This window comes from Panicum virgatum, chromosome 1K (assembly GCF_016808335.1).
Source record: "Panicum virgatum strain AP13 chromosome 1K, P.virgatum_v5, whole genome shotgun sequence".
NCBI lineage: Eukaryota > Viridiplantae > Streptophyta > Magnoliopsida > Poales > Poaceae > Panicum > Panicum virgatum.
This window is the reverse complement of record NC_053136.1, coordinates 838,978-859,173: the sequence shown is the minus strand read 5'-3', so window position 1 is coordinate 859,173 and position 20,196 is coordinate 838,978. Positions and strand designations below refer to the sequence as shown.

General features: G+C 47.4%; 2 protein-coding genes across 4 annotated transcripts; both read left to right on the top strand.

Moving 5' to 3' along the window:
- Positions 1 to 980: 980 nt before the first annotated feature.
- On the top strand, positions 981 to 4,448 carry LOC120679451 (protein KINESIN LIGHT CHAIN-RELATED 1-like). The gene is made up of 3 exons (XM_039961372.1): positions 981 to 1,919; positions 2,192 to 3,100; positions 3,869 to 4,448. Exons 1-3 carry the CDS (start codon positions 1,261 to 1,263, stop codon positions 4,098 to 4,100), a joined length of 1,800 nt encoding a protein of 599 aa, XP_039817306.1. The 5' UTR covers positions 981 to 1,260; the 3' UTR covers positions 4,101 to 4,448.
- A 1,165-nt stretch (positions 4,449 to 5,613) lies between these two features.
- On the top strand, positions 5,614 to 19,508 carry LOC120677648 (lysine-specific demethylase JMJ25-like). 3 transcript variants are annotated; one of them, XM_039959675.1, is made up of 16 exons: positions 5,614 to 5,821; positions 6,637 to 6,693; positions 7,033 to 7,083; positions 7,188 to 7,331; positions 7,636 to 7,772; positions 7,971 to 8,175; positions 8,270 to 8,402; positions 8,513 to 8,576; positions 8,657 to 9,413; positions 10,245 to 10,574; positions 17,368 to 18,039; positions 18,119 to 18,191; positions 18,275 to 18,360; positions 18,468 to 18,587; positions 18,797 to 18,867; positions 19,060 to 19,508. In XM_039959675.1, the coding sequence occupies exons 1-16, from the start codon at positions 5,696 to 5,698 to the stop codon at positions 19,133 to 19,135; spliced, it is 3,102 nt and encodes a 1,033-aa protein (XP_039815609.1). In that variant the 5' UTR covers positions 5,614 to 5,695; the 3' UTR covers positions 19,136 to 19,508. The 3 variants fall into 3 exon arrangements, with proteins under 3 accessions (XP_039815609.1, XP_039816319.1, XP_039815054.1); XM_039960385.1 differs by having other exon boundaries at positions 5,615 to 5,821; positions 7,639 to 7,772; positions 19,057 to 19,508; XM_039959120.1 differs by having other exon boundaries at positions 5,616 to 5,821; positions 19,057 to 19,508.
- Positions 19,509 to 20,196: the final 688 nt, after the last annotated feature.

Sequence of the window (20,196 nt, the reverse complement as noted above, 5' to 3'; positions counted from 1 at the left end):
AATAAATAGTCCAGCGCACACTCAATTAATTTTATAGAAACCCCCTTGAACTTTGTAGAAATAGCATTTGCTCAAGCCACCTCGCAAATAGTTTTACAGCAACCCCCCGAGCTTTATAGAAATACAATTTGAACCACGTCATCGGGAATTTCTCGGCCGTCGGATCACGCATGGATGGCTCGGATTATCCACGAGGCTCGGTAATTTTATAAAAAACCCCTTGAACTTTATTAAAATTAATATGTAGTCCAGCCCACACTCAATTAATTTTATAGAAACCCCCTTGAGCTTCGCTGAAATAGTATTTGCTCAAGCCACCTCTCAAACAGTTTTACGGTAACCCTCTCGAGCTTCATATAAATACAATTTTAATCAAGCCAACTCTCAGGCAGTTTTATGGAAACCACCGCTAACTTTGAATGAATGCTAGCAGGGCTGCCAATTTTACAAAACTCCCCCAAATTTTATCAAAATTAAACTGTAGTCCAACCACTTCTCCGACAATTTACTGAACCCACCGAGCTTTTCATAAATACCATTTATTCAAGCCACCTCTCCGGCAATTTTACGACAACTCTCTCGATCGAGCCACCTCTCAAGTAATTTTATGACAATCAACCCGCGATCCATGCATTTTTTACAAACCCAAACTCTTCAGCAATTAACCCACGCTCCACAGACTTTTACAAAAGGCCCAAACTTCTTAAAAATGTACCCACGGCCGAAACATTGCAAAAAAAACCCAAATTCATAACGATCAACCCACGACCCCTACATTCTAACTAAATAATAATACCCTAAAGTTTCTATACATTAATTTATAACCTAAAATTTCGCAAAAAAACATCCCAACTTTCGTACCCACCAGTGATGCTACAAGGAACGCCGCGCCAGTCTTTCTAGTGCTATACGAGAGGGCAGTCCAGTCATTATGACGCCAGGCAATCCGGCCGTTGCCATCACGACACATCATCATCTGATACGAGTCTCACCAGGCAGGGAACAGCCCGCGCAGCTGCAGCAGGCCTCTGCCGGGCTGCCCTCTGGCCTGCAGCGCAGGGGGACGGACATCTGCTAGTCTTCCCTTGCAAGCAAGCAAGCACGGCTCCTGCCGTGCCCCGAATGGTATCGAGCTCCCGTCGCCGCCAACGCTAGAGCCAGTCCCCCGGCCACTCAGACCAGACCGACTCCGACTCCTCCCCTACACCGAGGAGCTACTACCTGCCTGCTCTCTCACCGCGCCACCTAACTCCGCCTGCCATGCCGGGCCTCGCCGCCAGCGACAACTCGCCCCCGGCGGCCGCCCCGCCGCCGCGCCGCCTCTCGTCGCCGCTGCCGCGGAGGGCGCCGCCGTCCCCGTCCCCCTCCACCTCCTCGCGCGCCAAGCCCAGGAAGCCCGCCCCGGCCGAGGCGGACGACTCGCTCGACAACCCGGATCTGGGGCCCTTCCTCCTCAAGCAGGCGCGCGACGCCATGGTCTCCGGGGAGGGCGGCGCCGCCGCGCGCGCGCTCGAGTTCGCCGAGCGCGCCGCCCGGGCGCTCGAGCGCCGCGGGGAGGGCTCCGAGCTCGAGCTTGCCATGAGCCTCCACGTCGCCGCCGCCATCCACTGCGGCCTGGGACGCCACGCCGACGCCATCCCCGTCCTCGAGCGCGCGGTCGCCGTCGTCACGCCGCCGCCGCCCGCCGAGGGCGAGGGCGAGGCGGCCGAAGACAACCACCACCACCAGCAGCCTCAACCCGAGGCCGACCAGAGGGGCGAGGAGTGGTCCCTCGCCGCCTTCTCTGGCTGGATGCAGCTCGGCGACACGCACGCCATGCTCGGCCGCATGGACGAGTCCATCGCCTGCTACGGCAAGGGGCTCGAGATCCAGATGGCCGCGCTCGGCGACCGCGATCCCCGCGTCGCCGAGACCTGCAGGTGATCATCTCAGCCCCTCTGCTGTTTCTCGATCTAGATCTCATCTCTCCCAAAAAGGCGCCTTTTTTTTTTACTTAACCTCCAGACTCGCCAAAGCCAAACAAGACATTTTTCCCCCCAGTGCTTCTCACGGGTCGTCGTTAAACAAAACTGTGGATCTCGACAGAATTGGCGTTAAAACTTAGTACTTGCGTGCAGAAACACCAAAGGAATCGAATCTAGAGGGGTCACTAGACATGACCACTGATGCGTTTCTTCTCGTCAATGCGCAGGTACTTGGCGGAAGCACATGTGCAAGCTCTGCAATTCGACGATGCAGAGAAGCTCTGCCGCAAGGCCCTCGAGATCCACCGGGAGCACAGCGATCCGGCATCGCTCGAGGAGGCCTCGGACCGCCGCCTCATGGCCCTTATCCTTGATGCCAAGGGTGACTACGACGGTGCCCTCGAGCACCTCGTGCTTGCATCAATGACCATGGTTGCCAACGGGCGTGACATTGAGGTGGCCACAATTGACGTCTCGATAGGCAACACCTATCTTGCCCTCGCTCGCTTCGATGAGGCTGTCTTCTCCTACCAGAAGGCGTTGACTGTTCTCAAATCAGCTCGTGGCGACGACCATCCTACGGTTGCATCGGTCTATGTCCGCCTTGCCGACCTCTACCACCGAACAGGCAGGCTCCGCGAGTCCAAGTCCTACTGCGAGAATGCCCTCCGTGTCTATGCCAAGCCTGCGCCTGGTGCTGCCCCTGATGAGATTGCTGGAGGCTTAATGGAGATTGCTGCCATCTATGAGGCACTTGGCGATCTCGATGAGGCCCTAAAGCTTCTTCAAAGAGCACTTAAGCTGCTGGAGGACTCACCAGGGCAGTGGAGCACTGTTGCTGGCATTGAGGCACAGATGGGTGTTCTGTACTACATGATAGGGAGGTATGCAGATTCCAGGAACTCATTCGAGAGTGCGGTTGGCAAGTTGAGGGCTAGCGGTGAAAGGAAGTCGGCATTTTTCGGTGTGCTGTTGAACCAGATGGGGCTAGCTTGCGTGCAACTGTTCAAGATAGATGAGGCTGCACAGTTGTTTGAAGAGGCAAGGTCAGTTCTGGAGCAGGAGTGTGGCGCAACGCATCCAGATACTCTTGGTGTATACAGCAACCTTGCGGCAATCTATGATGCCATGGGAAGGTATGTGTCAATGACACAATCTGGGTTCTTTTGCAACCTTCAATCACTTTATTCAGAATTCAGTCATACTCATATCTTGGCGGTGCAATTACATGTTTGATAGTATAGATTGATGGTGTAAGCATCCACACATTGAGGACCCCTAGGTGTTCTTGATATGCTCATAATGGTATCTGTGCCTCACCATTTACAACTGTAGTAAGCTGTGCCCATGAGTTTTTTTAATGCTATCTGAAGGGGTGGACTTGTTGGGTTGCACTTGTAAATCCGAAGCTTGCTGAATATCTGTGGGTTTGCGTGTGTTTGTGGATGGTGGGTGGGGCGGTCTTCTTCTTTAGGTTATCTCGTGTAAGGTTGCTTGATTTGAATTGGTAACAACTAGTGCGTAGTGTATGGCTTGATGAGTTGCTTACCAGGTGATCATTCAGGCCATGTGATGTCATAATTTGTTTGTAGTGGTCCATCATCAAGGTTGTCCCCACATGTTCTTTATCCAACTTTTGTGTAGTTACAGAAGTAGCAAAATCTGATCTATATTCAGGATAGACCTATGGGCATTTATGCATACTTTCCGAACCAACGGAGACAATTGCACATGGTCACATCATGTCAGGCATTGCTACGCCTTTTTGGTGTAGTGCTGGATCTTATAGTACATCTGAAAAATAGCATAATAATAATTACATGTCTGATCTAATGATGATCCGTTTTTGTTGCTTAATGAGTAGTAATAGCTACTAATATGGGTGTGCGAACTGTAATGTTCAGAGTGGAGGATGCCATTGAGATCCTGGAGCACGTCCTGAAGGTGCGGGAAGAGAAGCTGGGTACAGCGAACCCCGACGTGGAGGATGAGAAGAAGCGGCTGGCGGAGCTCCTGAAGGAAGCGGGGCGGTCCCGGAACCGGAAGCAAAAATCGCTGGTGAACCTGTTCGGCACCAACTCACAGCGGGCGAAGGAGACCGGGAGGAGGTGGTCCAACTTCGGGTTCAGGAGCTGAGGAGCTTCGTCGCATCGCCTGGCAGTGGCCTTTGTAACATAAAAGGGGGCGGGCAGAGGGAGGAAAGAAAAAAGCGTGTAAAGATGTTGCCGCAGGTTCATTATTAGGAAGAAGATGATGATGATGATGATTGTGTTGTTTTCCACATTGTTGTTGCGTGTGTGTGTGTGTGTTTACTTGCATCATGGGAAACAGTCCGGGGTTGTTTTCAGGGGGGTTTATTATAACTATTATTTTTTACGAGTACTCCATTATTAACTGGGTGCTGCTGTACCCTGAAAAGAGAGTATTGTTTTCTGGTGGTGGGTGGTTGAATCGAATCGAATCCCTGAGATTTGTTTGTTACTACTCGTGCATTGCAGTATCCACTGATTGAATCCCTTGAGCTGAAATGGTGCCCTGTGTTTCTCTGTTTTGTGAGGCATGTATCTGTTGATTACTGTGTGTTTGTATAGGGCGTGATGGAAATGGAACAAAGCTGCGAAGGCTTGCGTTGCCCATTTTCACTCTGTTTCAGCCTACAGTATTTTTTTCCTGCCAAACCAGCAACGGTCAGCTAGCAGTACTTTTCTCTCACAACAAATCAGCACCAGCCACAGCAAAGCGAACAGAGCCTTTGTGTTGGGGGCTGATGTGGCGGCAGGTCGGTTTCCAGCAGGTAGGGATGTAAATGGTACGGATATTTTTCTACCGTATTCGAATTCGATCCGGCCTGAAAGAGTTTTTATCTGTCTGTATCTGATTTCGAGTATCTAATATCTGTAACCGATCAGTATCCGAATGCTCAAAAGTTGTATTTTTGTGATGTCGATATCTATTACAATCTTATCCGACAAAAACTAACCTTATCTGTATCCGACTCCGTATTCGAACAGAAATATGAAAATAAATATGATATTAGTGATATTCGTCCGTATCCGATCCGTTTTCATTCCTACCGGCAGGTAATGGCTAAGCGGACATGTGTTTGGAGCCGCATCGGCATCGGTTGGTGGCTGGCTTGAGGAGCAATGACGGATCAGAGACGAGTTGGCTCATCCGGATGTCGTGCAGCATGTACGTTAGTGTGTAGAAAAAAAAAACTTTTTCCCCTTGAATTGTACAAGGTTGGTTGACGTCTGTATGCTAGCAGACAGGACCTTGTGTACTGTACAAGATGAATAGATGATGATGCTATCCGGCCGGCGCACAGGTCAGTACTTGCAGCGTGGACATGGAGACGGAGCGACGACGGCCTGCAAGCAGTCCATGGGCCGATGGACGAGGTGGGCCGGGCATCTCGCCTCTTTCTTTGAGACCTTCCAAAACAAATTCCAGCAGCCCAGCCGCGCGGTTGAAAATCAAACCCCAGCCACCAAACCCAAAGCCAATGCAAGTCACTGATCTCCGGACCCCACCTCCCCACCCAGCGCCCCGACACCCAACCTATCACTGACGCGTGGACCAACCCACCCTCCAGCACAAGCACCACCCGTCCCCTCCCCTCCCCTCCCCTTGCCCTTGGGTTCGATTCGATTCGATTCCAGTAAACGCCACCACCGCCTCCCGCTCCTTCCTGCCCTCCTCCCTCTCCGCCGCCGCCGCCAATTTCTCCCATGCCGCCCAAGCGCAAGCGCGGCGGAGGCCGCGGGTGGCCAAGGCCAAGGAAGGACGCTGCCGCGACTGCCAGCTCCGACCCCGCCGCGGCTGCCATCTCCGACCCCGCAGCCGCAGCCACCAAGGTACGGTTGCTAGGTCTCGCTTCCTCCTCCAGCCACGGGGCCACGCGTGCCCCCCCCCTGCCTCGCTCTTCACTCCCTCTTTCTCCTAGCGTCTCCTGGATCCCTAACATGACTGATGACTCGCTTGCTCCGGATTTGAATTTGATGCTCCTACTCCTGGTTTTCCTCCCTCTAGCAGCTCTTCAGCTTCCTCCCTTCCTGCGGCGCTTGCTCGTTTGTTTCCGCCGCTTCGAGTTCTTCCATCGTTTTTTCTAGTTCGTCTGACACGCTTGCAGATTCAGCGTGCGCTTTAGGTTATTGAGCTCCCTCCCTCCTTTAATTGGGATTCGAGCAATCCCTTCGATTCTGCTCGCCCAACCTTGTAGGGGATTCGGTTTCGGTACTGGTTTATGCACCATCTCCTCTAGGGTTCCGCTGTCCCAGGTAGCTCATTTGTTTTTCATTCACGTGCTCCTGTACTCTACACATTCCTGCTTTCCTGAGCTTGCCTTCAACTCTTCCTTTCATATTCTCTCCTTCTCTCTTTTGGAGGGCCAGAGGATAGAATAGCCCCTGCGTTATCTGGACATAGGCACCGAGGCACTCTATCCCCAGCCGGACCGCTCTCTGCTCTAGCGAAATCGTGTCTGATGGTATTTGTTGAGCCCGGGCCGCTCACTCCAAAGCTGGAGCAGCTAGCCACCCAGGCTTCCTCCCGTTCCCTCTCTCTTTTAGCTAATATAAAAACTTAGTATGTTAACTATTTTACCGTTATATCATACATCAGTTTCTATGACAGGCTACGCTTATTGATCGTTTTCAATATGCTTTTTCAGGAAAATGGTGAAACCAAGGCCGAGGAGAACATGCCTCAACACCAGGATTCTGCTACGGTCAGTATTTCTTTTTTGTGCCATGTCATTTTCCGAATAAAACTAGAATATAATGGAACGTGGATTCAAGCGATCGCATTGATGCCGTTCGAACGCACATCACCATCGTAAGTAGTACAGGAGAATGTTGAGCATCAATGCCCCCCAAATACTACTCCCTTAACTCTCTGCACGTTTTTTGCTTGCAGTGATTCTACTTTCTCTTTTTTTTTTAAGATTAAAGATAGATTGATGTTTCCTACCCCAACTTGCTTGGGAAAAAGGCTATGTTGTTGTTGTTGTAAAGATAGATTGATGTTTGTGAGCGTTGTGTTTTTTTTAATTTGTCATGAGTTGCAGCAAACCAGCAAGGAAAACATCAAGGAGGAGATACCGCCGGCTTCTCCTGAGGTCAGTTTTTTCTTGTAAGAGTTTCTAAAAAATATATATAAAGAGGCAATCTTTGCCATTTGTACCTCTTGTATTGATGTTTTTTTTTCTTAAAATTTTTTTAGGAGAATGGCACAGAGGGGATAGCTGAAGTCTCAAAAACTGTGAGAAAACGCAGGAGGGATCCTGTTGCAGACCCCTCTTCACTTGGGCCTAGGACCTTGCGCCTAAGGAAAAAGCAGGCTGTCCCCACGGTAGAGAAGCCCAAGGTGGATATTTTTATCTTTCTCATTGAACCTCTGCCTTGAGTTGGCACCAGTAGCAAAATGTTTCTAGATGTAATTAAGTGGATTTTTTATGTGTTTGCTCTTGGACATGGTTTCTTCACACTCCATTCTATTAGCACTGGGCATGCATGTTTGCTCACGTCTTTGCCCACATTATAACTACTTGCACTGTTAAGTTTGATACAATGTGGAACGAGAATTATTTCATAAGCACCTACATTTTGGGTTACCGTTACTGTTTCCTCTGTGCACATGCATTATGTATTTTGGTTGCTTGATTTTACAGAAGGTAAAACAGATGGATGGAAATTCAACCATGTGCCATCAATGCCAGAGGAATGACAATGGAAGAGTTGTACGGTGCCAGAGTTGCATTGTAGCAAACAGGAGATACAGATACTGCGTGAAGTGCATTACACGCTGGTTCGTGCCCTTCTAAACACATTTGCGGTGTTGGCTGCCTGCCTTTGTGCCGTGATGTATTTTCTTTTCTTCTGGTCACTAAGTTTATAGGATGTTACTTTCAGTCACCATATTGGTTCCTATTTCAGTTTACATTTTGTTTTTTTGTATGTTTGCTATTGATATGTTCACTATTTGTGTTTTGCATGAACTAAATAGGTATCCACATTTATCAGAGGATGATTTTGAGAAAAACTGCCCAGTTTGTCGCAACAATTGCAATTGTAAGGCCTGTCTGCGGGGAGACACAACGAGAAGCAAAAAGAGTATGGGGGGAGACACAACCAGAAGCAAAAAGAGTAAGAAGAGTATGGGGGGAGACACAACCAGAGGCAAAAAGAGTAAGAAGTCTTCTACAATAGAGGTATGCCATTTTTTCTGAATTCATTTCCATTTTGTGTTCTGGGCCTCCATGTGTTCTGTACTTTGGTTTGATGCCAATATTCCTATTTCAACAGGCTGATGAATGGAGTGTATCTGAAGAAGATAAAATTAAATACTCTGTGCGTGCTGTTCACTTTTTGCTCCCTTGGCTGAAAGCTCTTCACCAAGAGCAGACGCTAGAGAGAAGAGTGGAGGCCTCAATTGAAGGTAATATGATCCTATTGCCACCTTCCAGGTTTCTAGCTTAAGAGTTTGGTTGCTACTCTTTAGTCATAATTTATCTGGTGCCGCTGCACCTGATTTTGCTTATTATGCAGGGATCGATTTGTGCAAAGTGGAGGTTCCTCTAGTTACCTGTAAAAGCAATGAGCGGATATACTGGTTGGTCTTGCCATATCAAGCACATATACATTATTTACATGCTTCTTAAAAGTGTCTAATCTTTGCTATCCTTGCAACAGCAACAACTGCAGGACATCTATTGTTGATTTCCACAGAAGCTGTAACACATGCTCATATGATCTCTGCCTCAGCTGCTGCCGAGAGCTTCGTCAGGGTCATCCTCGAGGTGGAGGTGTGACTGTGGACGAGGTTACTAGTCTACCTGATGTTGGAGGCAGGGAGAATTTGCAACAGAGAATTAGTCATGATAATTGTACAAGTCAAGAGCCCTCTGATGGACACAACAATGTTTTGATAGATAGTGTACTTCCTTCTGAGGATCGGACTCCTAGTTTGAGACGATGGAGGGCAAATAGCAATGGAAGCATACCTTGCCCACCGAAAGAACTTGGTGGTTGTGGGCATTCTCTTCTTGAACTTAAGTGCTTGTCTGAGGAGAAGTTTATTCCAAACTTACTAGAAAAAGCCAATTCAGTGATCAACAATGGAGTCGTGTTGGAACTGGGAGATACAAAATGTTCCTGCTTCACTGAGTCCAGTGAAATGAATGATGAGACATCACGCAAAGCAGCTTCTAGAGAAAACTCCAATGATAACTACATATATTGTCCGACTGCTAAAGATGTTCAAAATGGACCTTTGGACCATTTTCAGGACCACTGGTTGAAGGGTCAGCCTGTTATCGTCCGTGATACGCTTGCGTTGACTTCTGGATTGAGCTGGGAACCAATGGTTATGTGGCGGGCCTTACGAGAAAAGAGGGATAGTCAAGATCGGCTCTCAGTTATTGCTCTTGAATGTATGACGTGGTGTGAGGTATATGAAATTATTTTTCATTGTAATCAGTGTTTGAGCATTCTTAAGGATTGGTAGATGTATATGATGCTTTTGTGGTCACTTGACCACAAAGCTGTTGATTTTATTTCTTGCAGTATTTGATTGTCTAGTGATTTTGTTGAAATGTTGCCACATAACTTTGCTTTCCTTATTTTTCAAGGGAAGGAATAATTTTCTTTTTTAATATCATAGCTTTATTTGCTCAGTCACAACTAAAACATTTTGGGGAGTTTCTAGGTGGAGATGAGAGAGAGAATCAAAATCGGGTAGAAGTATAGGAGGTTGAAACCAGGTGGTTATAGTGATAAGTAGGGTGATGTGGGGATCATGGATTCTTTATCCGTACAACGAAGAGGTGGCAAGCTGCAATGCTTCTTGTTGTCTGTTGTTTTCTACCCACATGGAACTCAGATTGACAGCTGTGACTAAAAACTGTGAAGTGTTCACCTAGCTCATGTTGTTTTAAGATGGCGCATATTAGGGAAATTGTGATGGATAGTGGGGACGAATTGTAATGAACATTCAGGATGAAATCTGCACCATTATGTACTGTAGGATAAAAAGATAATCCATGCTCTAGTTTGATGTACTGCCATAATTTGGTAGGAAACGGCATTACAACTCCCAAGAACTTGGCCCAAGCTGAAATCCTGGGTCAAGTAAGGATGATACACTCTTTCATGCGACCTAGACATGTAGGATCTGCAGTTACCTCTTTCTGAGGAATATATTGCCCTTCCATTGAAATCATTTTTACCATGGAATGCAAAATATCTAACACCAGCATTGCTTCCATTGCCCCAAATGCAGGTTGATATCAATATTCATATGTTTTTTGACGGGTATTCCCGTGGAGCTGTTGGTTTAGAGGATTTGCCTGTGTTACTTAAGCTGAAAGATTGGCCACAACATAGTTCCTTTGAGCAGAGACTGCCACGGCATAATGCTGAGTTCATGTCTGCCTTGCCATTTCGTGAATATACAGACCCTAAATCTGGGCCTCTCAATCTGGCGGTGAAGCTGCCAAAAGATGTTATAAAGCCAGACCTTGGTCCAAAGACTTATATTGCTTATGGCGTCAGCCAAGAGTTGGGAATTGGTGATTCTGTTACCAAGATTCATTGCGACATGTCTGATGCCGTAAGTATATACATACAGTACTGCTTATGCTTCCTAGCATTATTATTTGTGGATTTATTGATAAATACCATATTTCCTTTAGGACTGTTTATCCTTGCATAGATTTAGTATACTCTCAGCATTCAATTTATGGAACTTGCCAATGGCTGCTGCAATGTTCTGTTTCTGAATCTTTGATCCCGTTTAATATAGAAAACTTGACAGATAGAAATGAGTTTTTTTCTGTCTGTTTTCATTGCTAGTTCTGTTTGCATGTTGGGAGTTGGGATTCACTCATTTATACCAAATTCCATGAAACGATAATTGTTAAGGCTCTCTATATTCATATGTGTCTCTCCATATTTAGACGACTCTTTATATTCCTATATGGCACTCTTTAAAGACTTGGCCATCTCCACAGATTAGAACTCATTTTGTCATTCCTCCAAGGTTAGTAACATGGGATCAGAGCAAGGATTAGGGTTAGGATTCGATTGATTAATCCACCCAAGATCCATTTTCCCTACATTGGTTCCCTCCTGCTATCGCGGCGCCCCCGTTCGACGCTCGTCGTGGCTGTCTAGTGCCTGTCGCGGCACCCACGACCGCTGCTTGTTGCGTTTCCCTCTGGGCCCGTCCCCTTAGCGCGGCTCATATCGCGGCACGCCGCGACTGATTGTGGCCGCCGCCTGTTGAGGAGCAGGCTCGATTGTGCCCATCGCAGTTTCGTCTGCCCGTCGCGATTTTGCCTGCCCAAATTGCTTGCTCATCGCCGATTGGAGACATCTGCGCCGATGGGACTTCCTCCCCCTCTAATCCTACCTACACCTCCTCCATCACCTCCATATGCGCCACCTACACCACCACTTATACATGGAGCACCTCCACCACCTCCACATCATCTTTTTTTCCAAACCACCTATCACATGTTTTTACGCTCGTCGTTTGAAACCCCCACCGAACTTACTTCTAGTTCTACCACCTCGACCAGTCCTGATGTTCCCATTGTTGATGGTTCTAATAATATCACATGTTGTTTCTGATGAGTTACAGGCTGGTCCAATATACAATCTACGAGCGCAGTACTATTAGTCCTGAAAACAAGTGATGGGTGCTTGCGTAAGGATTACACAGCGGCAACGGTTGTGTCCCGATCTTCTTGAAGGATTCTTGAACTTGATAACTATCACTGCGTAACCTGGTGATGAGGCTGCGCACCGCGAGATCTTGCTCACGCGACGAACAACCGAGACAATCGCCCTTCCATGTACTGACGTAGCTAGACCACGCAATCACGCCATATAGACGTGAAGGTGCCAACTGGGTGAACTGCAGTTCGGCGTTCCACAACTCCCTCAGGAATCGAAAGAACAAGTTGTAAGCCTCTCGAGACTCAAATGAGATCAATTCAGAGTTGTATTATTCTGAAAATGGCTAGAACTATTAGAACGTGGATACATATAGTGCTAGTGGGTATTGCAGTTCAGATTACACATTAAATTAATCTAGATAGTTGGAAGTTGCAGCAATCCTTCATTCAAATACTAGTGGAGCTCTCTTGATGGCTGGACTTTATTTGCATGGTAGCTGAATGGTTCTTCTGCTCTCTTTATTGTCTCTAGCATTCACAGGCTCCATCATTGTTCCTTTAAGTTCTGCACTTTAATCGGCTCTCTATTAGAGTATATTTGATAGTTTAGATATTGTATCCGGACTGCCATACATATCCGGTGGGGTTGCCTTGCACCCCAAGTCTTGTACTCTTATATATACCGGCCGAGGCCTCAAGTTAATAACAATCCATCCATTATACCAATCCTATCTTTTCTACATGGTATCACGAGTTTGGGTTCTAACCCTAGGCCTCAAACACTAGTTTTCCGCTGCTCCCCGCCGCCCTCGTCCTCCAGGCGCCGCCGGCTGTCCCTGGCTCGCCAACAGCAAGCCCCCGCGACGGTCCCCTAGCGCCCCCCCGGCGAGATGTCGATCGCCGGGGGGCGCGCCCTCCACCCCCTCCACGGCAGATCGAGGATCTGCCAGTCTTCTAGGTGTCGCGGCAGATCGATCTGATCTGCGGCAGTCGCTGTCGAGCAGCAGCAAATCGTGAAGAACTCACCCGGGTGTCGTCGTCCGCGAGCTGGCCTTGGCCTCCCTCCTCTTGCTCCTATCCAGGCAGGATCCGCCGCCGGCAGCTCGGCCCCGTGTTTGTCCTCGCCTGGCGGACTCCGCTGGATCCGGCGGCATCCTCCACAACCGTCGGTGCAGCTCCGCCATCGGGCCTTGGTCCGTCGGCGGCCGTGGAGGCTGCGGCTGGCCGCGCCTCCCCTTCTACCGCTTCCTCCCCTGGCCGGATCCGCCAACGGGCTCCGATCCGCCGGTCTCCAGCACCGCCTGGCGGTAGGATGACCCGGCGGAGCCACCTCCGCCCCCGACGGAACCGCCCCACCCCGCCTTCCACACCGCCAGCGGCCACCCGACCCCTTTGGCTCTTGCTTTTGTCTCTCGCTGTCTCTCACCATGGCGCACCATGCTGGTTGTGCCTGTTGACCGTGGTGGGGGCAAACAAGAAAGAGATAAGGGGGTTGGGTGGGTCTCGGCTTTGTGCACCCGGAGATTCTACACAAGAAGTTGCTGCTGGTTCGTTTTGATTAGTTTCTCTGATCTTTTACTCGATCACTGATCGAGATTGAGTCGCCCACCGCCTGTCGACCTCGCGCCTCTACTTCGACGTCGAAATCGATTTCACCGGCTTCTTCCTCGTCTACGACTGTGTGGCATGGCAAGATGGACGGTGCCCTAGGGGACGCCCGTCTGCACCGCCCACCTCGCCGCTTCTACCGCACGTCAACCATCACCGGCTCGTCTTCGTCTTCACCGATCGGGACGCTTTCACCGACTTCGTCCACTGTCATCTCGCCTCACGCTACTCGGTCTGATCAGCCGACGTGCGTGATCCACCGGCTCCCGTGACGTCCGTCCTCGTCGAGCGCGCCCCTTTACCGAGCATGGAGGGCTGCCACTGCGTCGCCTCTTCGGGTAGCAGTGGCGTCACCCCGTGGTCATTTCCGCCGTTGCTTCCTCACCGCCGCCGACCACGTCCACGACTTCATCGTCGACTCGTCGTTGCGCGTTTCGCGCATGGTCTTCGTCAAGGTGTATGAGTTCGCCGTCTCTTTCGAGCACTGCCGCCGCGCCATCCGGATCATTCGGCCTTGTGCTGGAAAGTCTGGGTTCCCCTCCTCGCTTCGTCTAGCACAACCACGTCGCCAGCGTCGCCACCTCGTCCCCGACTACTTCGTCTACTCCAGCAACAGCAGGTGTTGGCGTCTTCTACCTCGCCTTCTTCTGCGCCTACGACCGCCATGGAGGCCTTCTCTGCTGGTCCCTCGGCGACGGCGTCTGGTTGTGCATCCTCCCTTGCACGTCCGGTATTGGCAACACCGGTGTGTGCCCATCGTCCCCGATGCGTTCCCGAGCCTGGCAAACTCGGGCATGTGTCGCCCGATGGCCTGACTGCATCGACTTTGGCATCGCTCCCTCTACGACTGCCTCGACGCGTCGCCATCTTCGTCTCCGGCGTCTTCTCCATTGCGCCACCACCATGGCGCCTCCTCGTGCGCCCGCGGCTTCATGTACGGCTACCTCGTCTTCGACAACTTCGACAGCTCTACGTCGACCACAGCTACTCTACGCACGGCATCTTCGACCATGGCTCCTTCAGCTCGGCTATCTCGACATCAGCACAAAGTCTACCATCCGCATGAGTTTCTCGCCGGTTCTCTCCGGTCGCAGCATCCGCATTGCGTCGACGCTACAACTGCGGGGGGATGTAAGTCCGTCGGTTCCTACCTTCGGCTTCTCCTCCAGTCTCACCGTCTGCAGTGCTCCCGCTGTGACTGCGGGGGGATGTTAGAGTATATTTGGTAGTTTAGATATTGTATCCGGACTGCCATACATATCCGGTGGGGTTGCCTTGCACCCCAAGTCTTGTACTCTTATATATGCCGGCCGAGGCCTCAAGCTAATAACAATCCATCCATTATACCAATCCTATCCTTTCTACACTCTCATCGAACTTTAAGCTACTCACAAAACTGTTAGAGGAAAATAACCATCATCGTCCCATGCTCTTGCGTATAGTCCATCATTCCTAAAAACATTAGAACAAGAACTTGAAAGCACAGCATAGTCTGAAATATTTTAATTAATTAAAATAAGGTTAGTGTTCACCTGAGAATAAATTTTCCTCACAAAACTGTTAGAGGAAAATAACCATCATCGTCCCATGCTCTTGCGTATAGTCCATCATTCCTAAGAACATTAAAACAAGAACTTGAAAGCACAACATAGTCTGAAATATTTTAAAATTAAAATAAGGTTAGCGACTTAGTGTTCACCTGAGAATAAATTTTCCTTCTCTAGCTGTTTAGCTCGCTGTCGTGTAATTGGACCCACAATATTAGTTTCACCCTTACTCTCTCCATCCTCAAATATAAGTCATTCTGGGATTCAAAATTTGTCCTCAAATATAAGGCATTTTAGGTTGAGAGTAGACCCAACTATCTTAATTGCGCATCGTTTTCGGGTCTTTCCCAATAGAAAGATGTGCATGCAACCATGTAGGGGGAGGTGCATGGGAAAGCGCATGTTCGTTTAATTAGCACATTCCCAATGCTTGATAATTACGGGTAGGAGAGTATTTTGTACATAGCCATAATCTGTCATAAAAACTCCAGAATGACTTACATTCCAGGACGGAGGGAGTATTCAACAAGTATGGTTTTCCCTGTGTGAATGTTGCTGGTGTGCCGGTCACTTATCATGAAGCTGCTAGTATTCCAGAATGGCAGCTTGCTATGATTGAGGAGCTTGCTGCCCTTGATCGTACAGGAACTTCGGATCTTGTTCCATTACCGTCACATGTCGTGCCTATCACATCCAAGTGGGTATTCAAAATTAAGACCAAGTCATCTGGTTCCATCGAGAGATATAATGCTCATCTTGTTGCAAGAGGTTTTCAGCAGACTCAGGGCCGAGAATATGATTGAGACATTTGCTTCAGTTGCACATATGACTACTGTTCGGACTTTGATTGCAATGGCTGCCACTTCTTCATGGACTGTCTCTCAAATGGATGTTAAGAATGCTTTTCTTCATGGTGATTTGCATGAGGAAGTTTATATGCAACCACCTCCATGTGCCGATGCTCCTTTAGGATATGTCTATCGTCTTTGCCGTGCTTTGTATAGTCTTAAACAGGCTCCTCGTGCTTGGTTTGAGCGTTGTCTCTGTGATAAAGGCTGCTGGCTTTACACCTAGTGATCATGATCCTGCCTTATTTATTCATGTCTCCACATTGCCGCACTTTGCTTCTTCTATACGTGGATGACATGTTGATTACTGGCGATGATGTGGAATACATTTCTGTTTTAAAGAAGCAACTTGGTGAGCAATTTCAGATATCAGATCTGGGTCCTCTGAGTTATTTCTTAGGTATTGAGGTTCAGCACTAAATACATAGAGGATCTTATTGGTCGTTCAGGCATCAATGATAATCGGACGGCTGCCATGCCTAAATTGATCATGTAAAGTTGTCATAGTTCATCTAAATTAATCTCCATGACGTGTTTAACTCCAATATAAGTTCTTAGAATTTTGTTATTGTTACTAACCTTGGAGAATTGAGAAGATGAGTTCTAATCTGTGAAGATGGCCAAGTCTTTATAGAGAGCCATATAGGAATATAAAGAGTTGTCTAAATATGGAGAGACTCATGGTAATATAGAGAGCCTTAACATCCCCTTCAAACTCAAGGTTGAAATGGAGGATCTGAAGCGTTGAGTTTGAGTAGGTGAAGTCGATGTTGCTCTCAAGTTTGTGCTTTAGTAAAGAAATCTGCTAACTGCAGCTCAGAGGGTACATACTGTAGAGCAATGGTTTTCTAATGATAATGAGATGGAGTAAAGAAGGCATCAACTCCAATATGCTTTGTAAGTTCATGCTTCACATGATCATTGGCAATTTGTATGGCTCCTGTATTATCACAGAGAAGAAGTGTGGGGGCATCACAAGAAATACCAAATTTGCCAACAACCATCGAAGCCATACAATCTCTGAAGTAGTAGTAGCCACTGCTCGAAGTTCTACCTTTGTACTAGACCAAGATACAGCTGCTTGCTTCTTAGACATCCATGCAAGAGGAGATAAGCCAAGAAGAATGCAGTATCCTATGACGGAATGATGATCCGTTAGGTCACTTGTCCAAGTGGAGTCCGAGTAAGTATGAAGATGATGTGGACTATCACGAGCATAGAACAAACGTTGAGATGAGGTCCCCCTTAAGTATCTCAGCACAAGAAGTAAATGTCCAAAATGAACGGAGGTAAGAGCACTCACAAACTAACTTAAAATATGGACAACGTGAGCAATATCGGGTCTGGTGAAAGTAAGATAAACAAGACTGCCCACAATATGCTGATATTGAGAGGGATCCTCAAGAGGTGTACCATCAGTGGGACAAAGCTGCAGGTGTAGATCCTATTGCATTTAGGCTTGAATTATGTCTTGTTGCTTTCTTGCAGAACCCTTAAGCCCCACCATCAGTGTAAATTCTGGATTTAATAGCTGCCAATTTTGAACTGTTGACCATTGGTTCCGGAGTATTGATTCTATGGAAAAAACTGTACTGGCATTGATACCAAGCAGGAAGATTTATTTGCCATTTATTTACCTGTTTTGAAAACTTTTTGTTGGTCGACTCTTTTCCTTTCAACATTTTTAACAAATGTTACCATGTTTCCCATTGTGTACACAGGTCAATATCCTCACACATACTGATGAAATACAGCTCAAAGCCCAAAGGATTACAGCAATAGAAAAAAAGAAAGATAGTTTAAACAAAAAGGAAGAAAATGAAAATCACCAAGCTTCACGAACAGATCAGGATGGTCCTGTGCCAATTGCTCTCAGTGAATCAACCATGAGGCCAAAGTCAGTGCTGGATGTTGATTCAGAGGAGCAGGAAGGCAGTAAAGAAACTTTGGTAACTGTTGAGGCTGAGGGAAACTTGACTGAGTCGAATCTTCAGTTGACCAATCAAAATAATGATGATCATATGGAGGTTTCTTTTTCTAAGAGAAAGACAGGAGATTCTTTCACAATTAATGGTGGCAAGACAATGACAATGGAAAGTGGTTTCAACTGTGAGGATAAAAGTGAATCTGCAAATGATGCAGAGGGAAAATTTGAACCTAACAGTCGATCACGCAGGAAAACAAATATGACAACCAGCAAAACAAATAATGTGGGTAAAATTGAAATATCTCTAGAGCCAAAAGATGATGAAGCCTTACCCTCAGAAGGAAACCAATCGGAGGGTGGTGCATTGTGGGATATCTTCAGACGGGAAGATGTCAGCAAACTACATGATTATCTAATGAAGCATGCAGAGGAGTTCAGGCATTATAATTTTGAACCAGTAAAGCAGGTGATAATTTATGCTTACTTTTTTTTTACCACAGATATGACTTCTTATTCTTATGTTGCATACCATCTTATGTTGGCAGGTTGCTCATCCCATACATGATCAATGCTTTTATCTAACAAATGAGCACAAGAAGAAGCTGAAGGAGGAATATGGTCAGTTAAGAATGCCATGTCTTTTGGAGCTTGAGTTCTCTCTTATTGACTACTTCCTGGTTTTTTGTTTACTGCACTTTCAGGAATTGAACCTTGGACATTTGAACAAAAGCTTGGTGAGGCAGTATTTATCCCAGCAGGATGCCCCCATCAAGTCAGGAATTTGAAGGTATGATAACAGACGTGGAAACTGCTCTACCCAATTTCATTAATGTTGGTGTTATGCTTCTAAATCAAAATAATTGATATAGTCTGTACTATTTCTTCATTGGACAGTCATGTATAAAGGTTGCACTTGACTTTGTTTCACCGGAAAATGTTCATGAGTGCATCAGGCTGACTGAAGAATTTCGTCTGCTTCCAAAGGGGCATAGAGTGAACGAAGATAAACTAGAGGTCTGGCAATCATTTTGCCCATACTCTTCTATAACCTTTTGTATTTATTAGCACAACTTAATATGGTCACATCTCAATCATTCTTGTGCATGATATATCTGTTTTGATAGCACCGGAGCTCTATCATCACTAGTTTGACATTTTTATCAAAATGTGTTTTCGGGGTACATTATTAAATTATGTGTGTGATTGTGAACCTTAACCCCCAGGTGAAGAAGATGGCTCTTCATGCACTCAACGAAGCGATTAAGGATATCATTGGATATGATTGCAAGAAAAGGTTTGTGACACCAACTATTCGTATTGTCGCAATTTGCTTCTGTTTTTTTTTCATGATCTTCCTACCGTGATAACACCAACAATGCATTTGCAATAATTGAAGTCTGATTGTCTAGAGAGCTCATGTATGTTGGGTGCAAAGCTATTAACTATTGGAATTTCTCTTTTCTTTTGTCTTTTTGGGTCTTAGCAGCGTGGATGATGAAGCTGAAGATGAGCCTAGCTCAAGCGATGCTGAAAAAAAGGAAGAGGAACAGGAGGAGAAATGATGACCTGAGCCGGATATCTGTAGACACCCTCGCGTAGCCGTGTATTGGTTCGAGTCATGCTGGCTCCTCTGCTGTTAGCTTGGTACCTGACAAAGTTGGTGGAAATTCCAAAATTGTATGCTAGCCAGGAGCTCTGTTGTAGCTTGATCTGTGTTGTATCCACTTGGGGGAAGATCGCCCACCGCTCATCTCATCTAATGCCCCCTTGTGTATGCAGCTGGAGATTGCCGTGTGCTTCTCTTTCTCATATCCTTTGTGATACACCATGATTCTTGCCCAGTAGTAGGCAGGGCATTGTACGTAGATAAATGCTGTTATTACATTTAGCTGATTGACGTTGCAATCCTGAGGAGAAGAGGGCATTTTGTTATTATTTTTTGGCGGTCACTCGGTCAGGTCAATTTGCGTGTATGTTTTTGGAGCGGATGGATACGATTACGGCTGGCTCGTCTTGACCCCCAGGAGGAATGAATCCTTGACCCTGGATGTGTGGAGGCGCGCGCGACGGCGACGCCGGCGGACGGTAGATGATGATGGGCGGCCAGCCGAGGATGTCTCGTCATTTTCGCAGGCAGGCAGGTTAAATCGGGGTAAAAAGAAGTCCTGCTTGATGCATACATGTATGGATGGACGGATCCTGGCCATCCGAAGCGGTCCTGGTAAAAGACGTGTACGAGTCGATACGGTACATAATCACTGCGTTCGGCTGGTGGATGAGCCTCCAGCACTACAATATTCCCCTCTCACATTCTTGCAGCTCCAGCCACCAGCCAGATAACAAATAGTATTTTTCTCTCATAGTACTACAGCCTCCAGCTCCAGCCTGCCGAACCCAGTGAATAGAGTCATTCATGAGGTCTTCGTCATGTCTGCAGCAGATGCGAGGCCGCTCGGCGAACTGACATTTAAACAGCTGCAGCCGATTAGCTAAGCTAGACGTGTATGTTGTTTAATTAATTTTTTTATATTACGCCAGGTTGCTAGACTTAAGCCCTCTGTCTACTTGAAGAGGCAAATTCTCCTCTTGCCCTAAAAAAAAAGGCAAATTCTCCTCGCAAAGA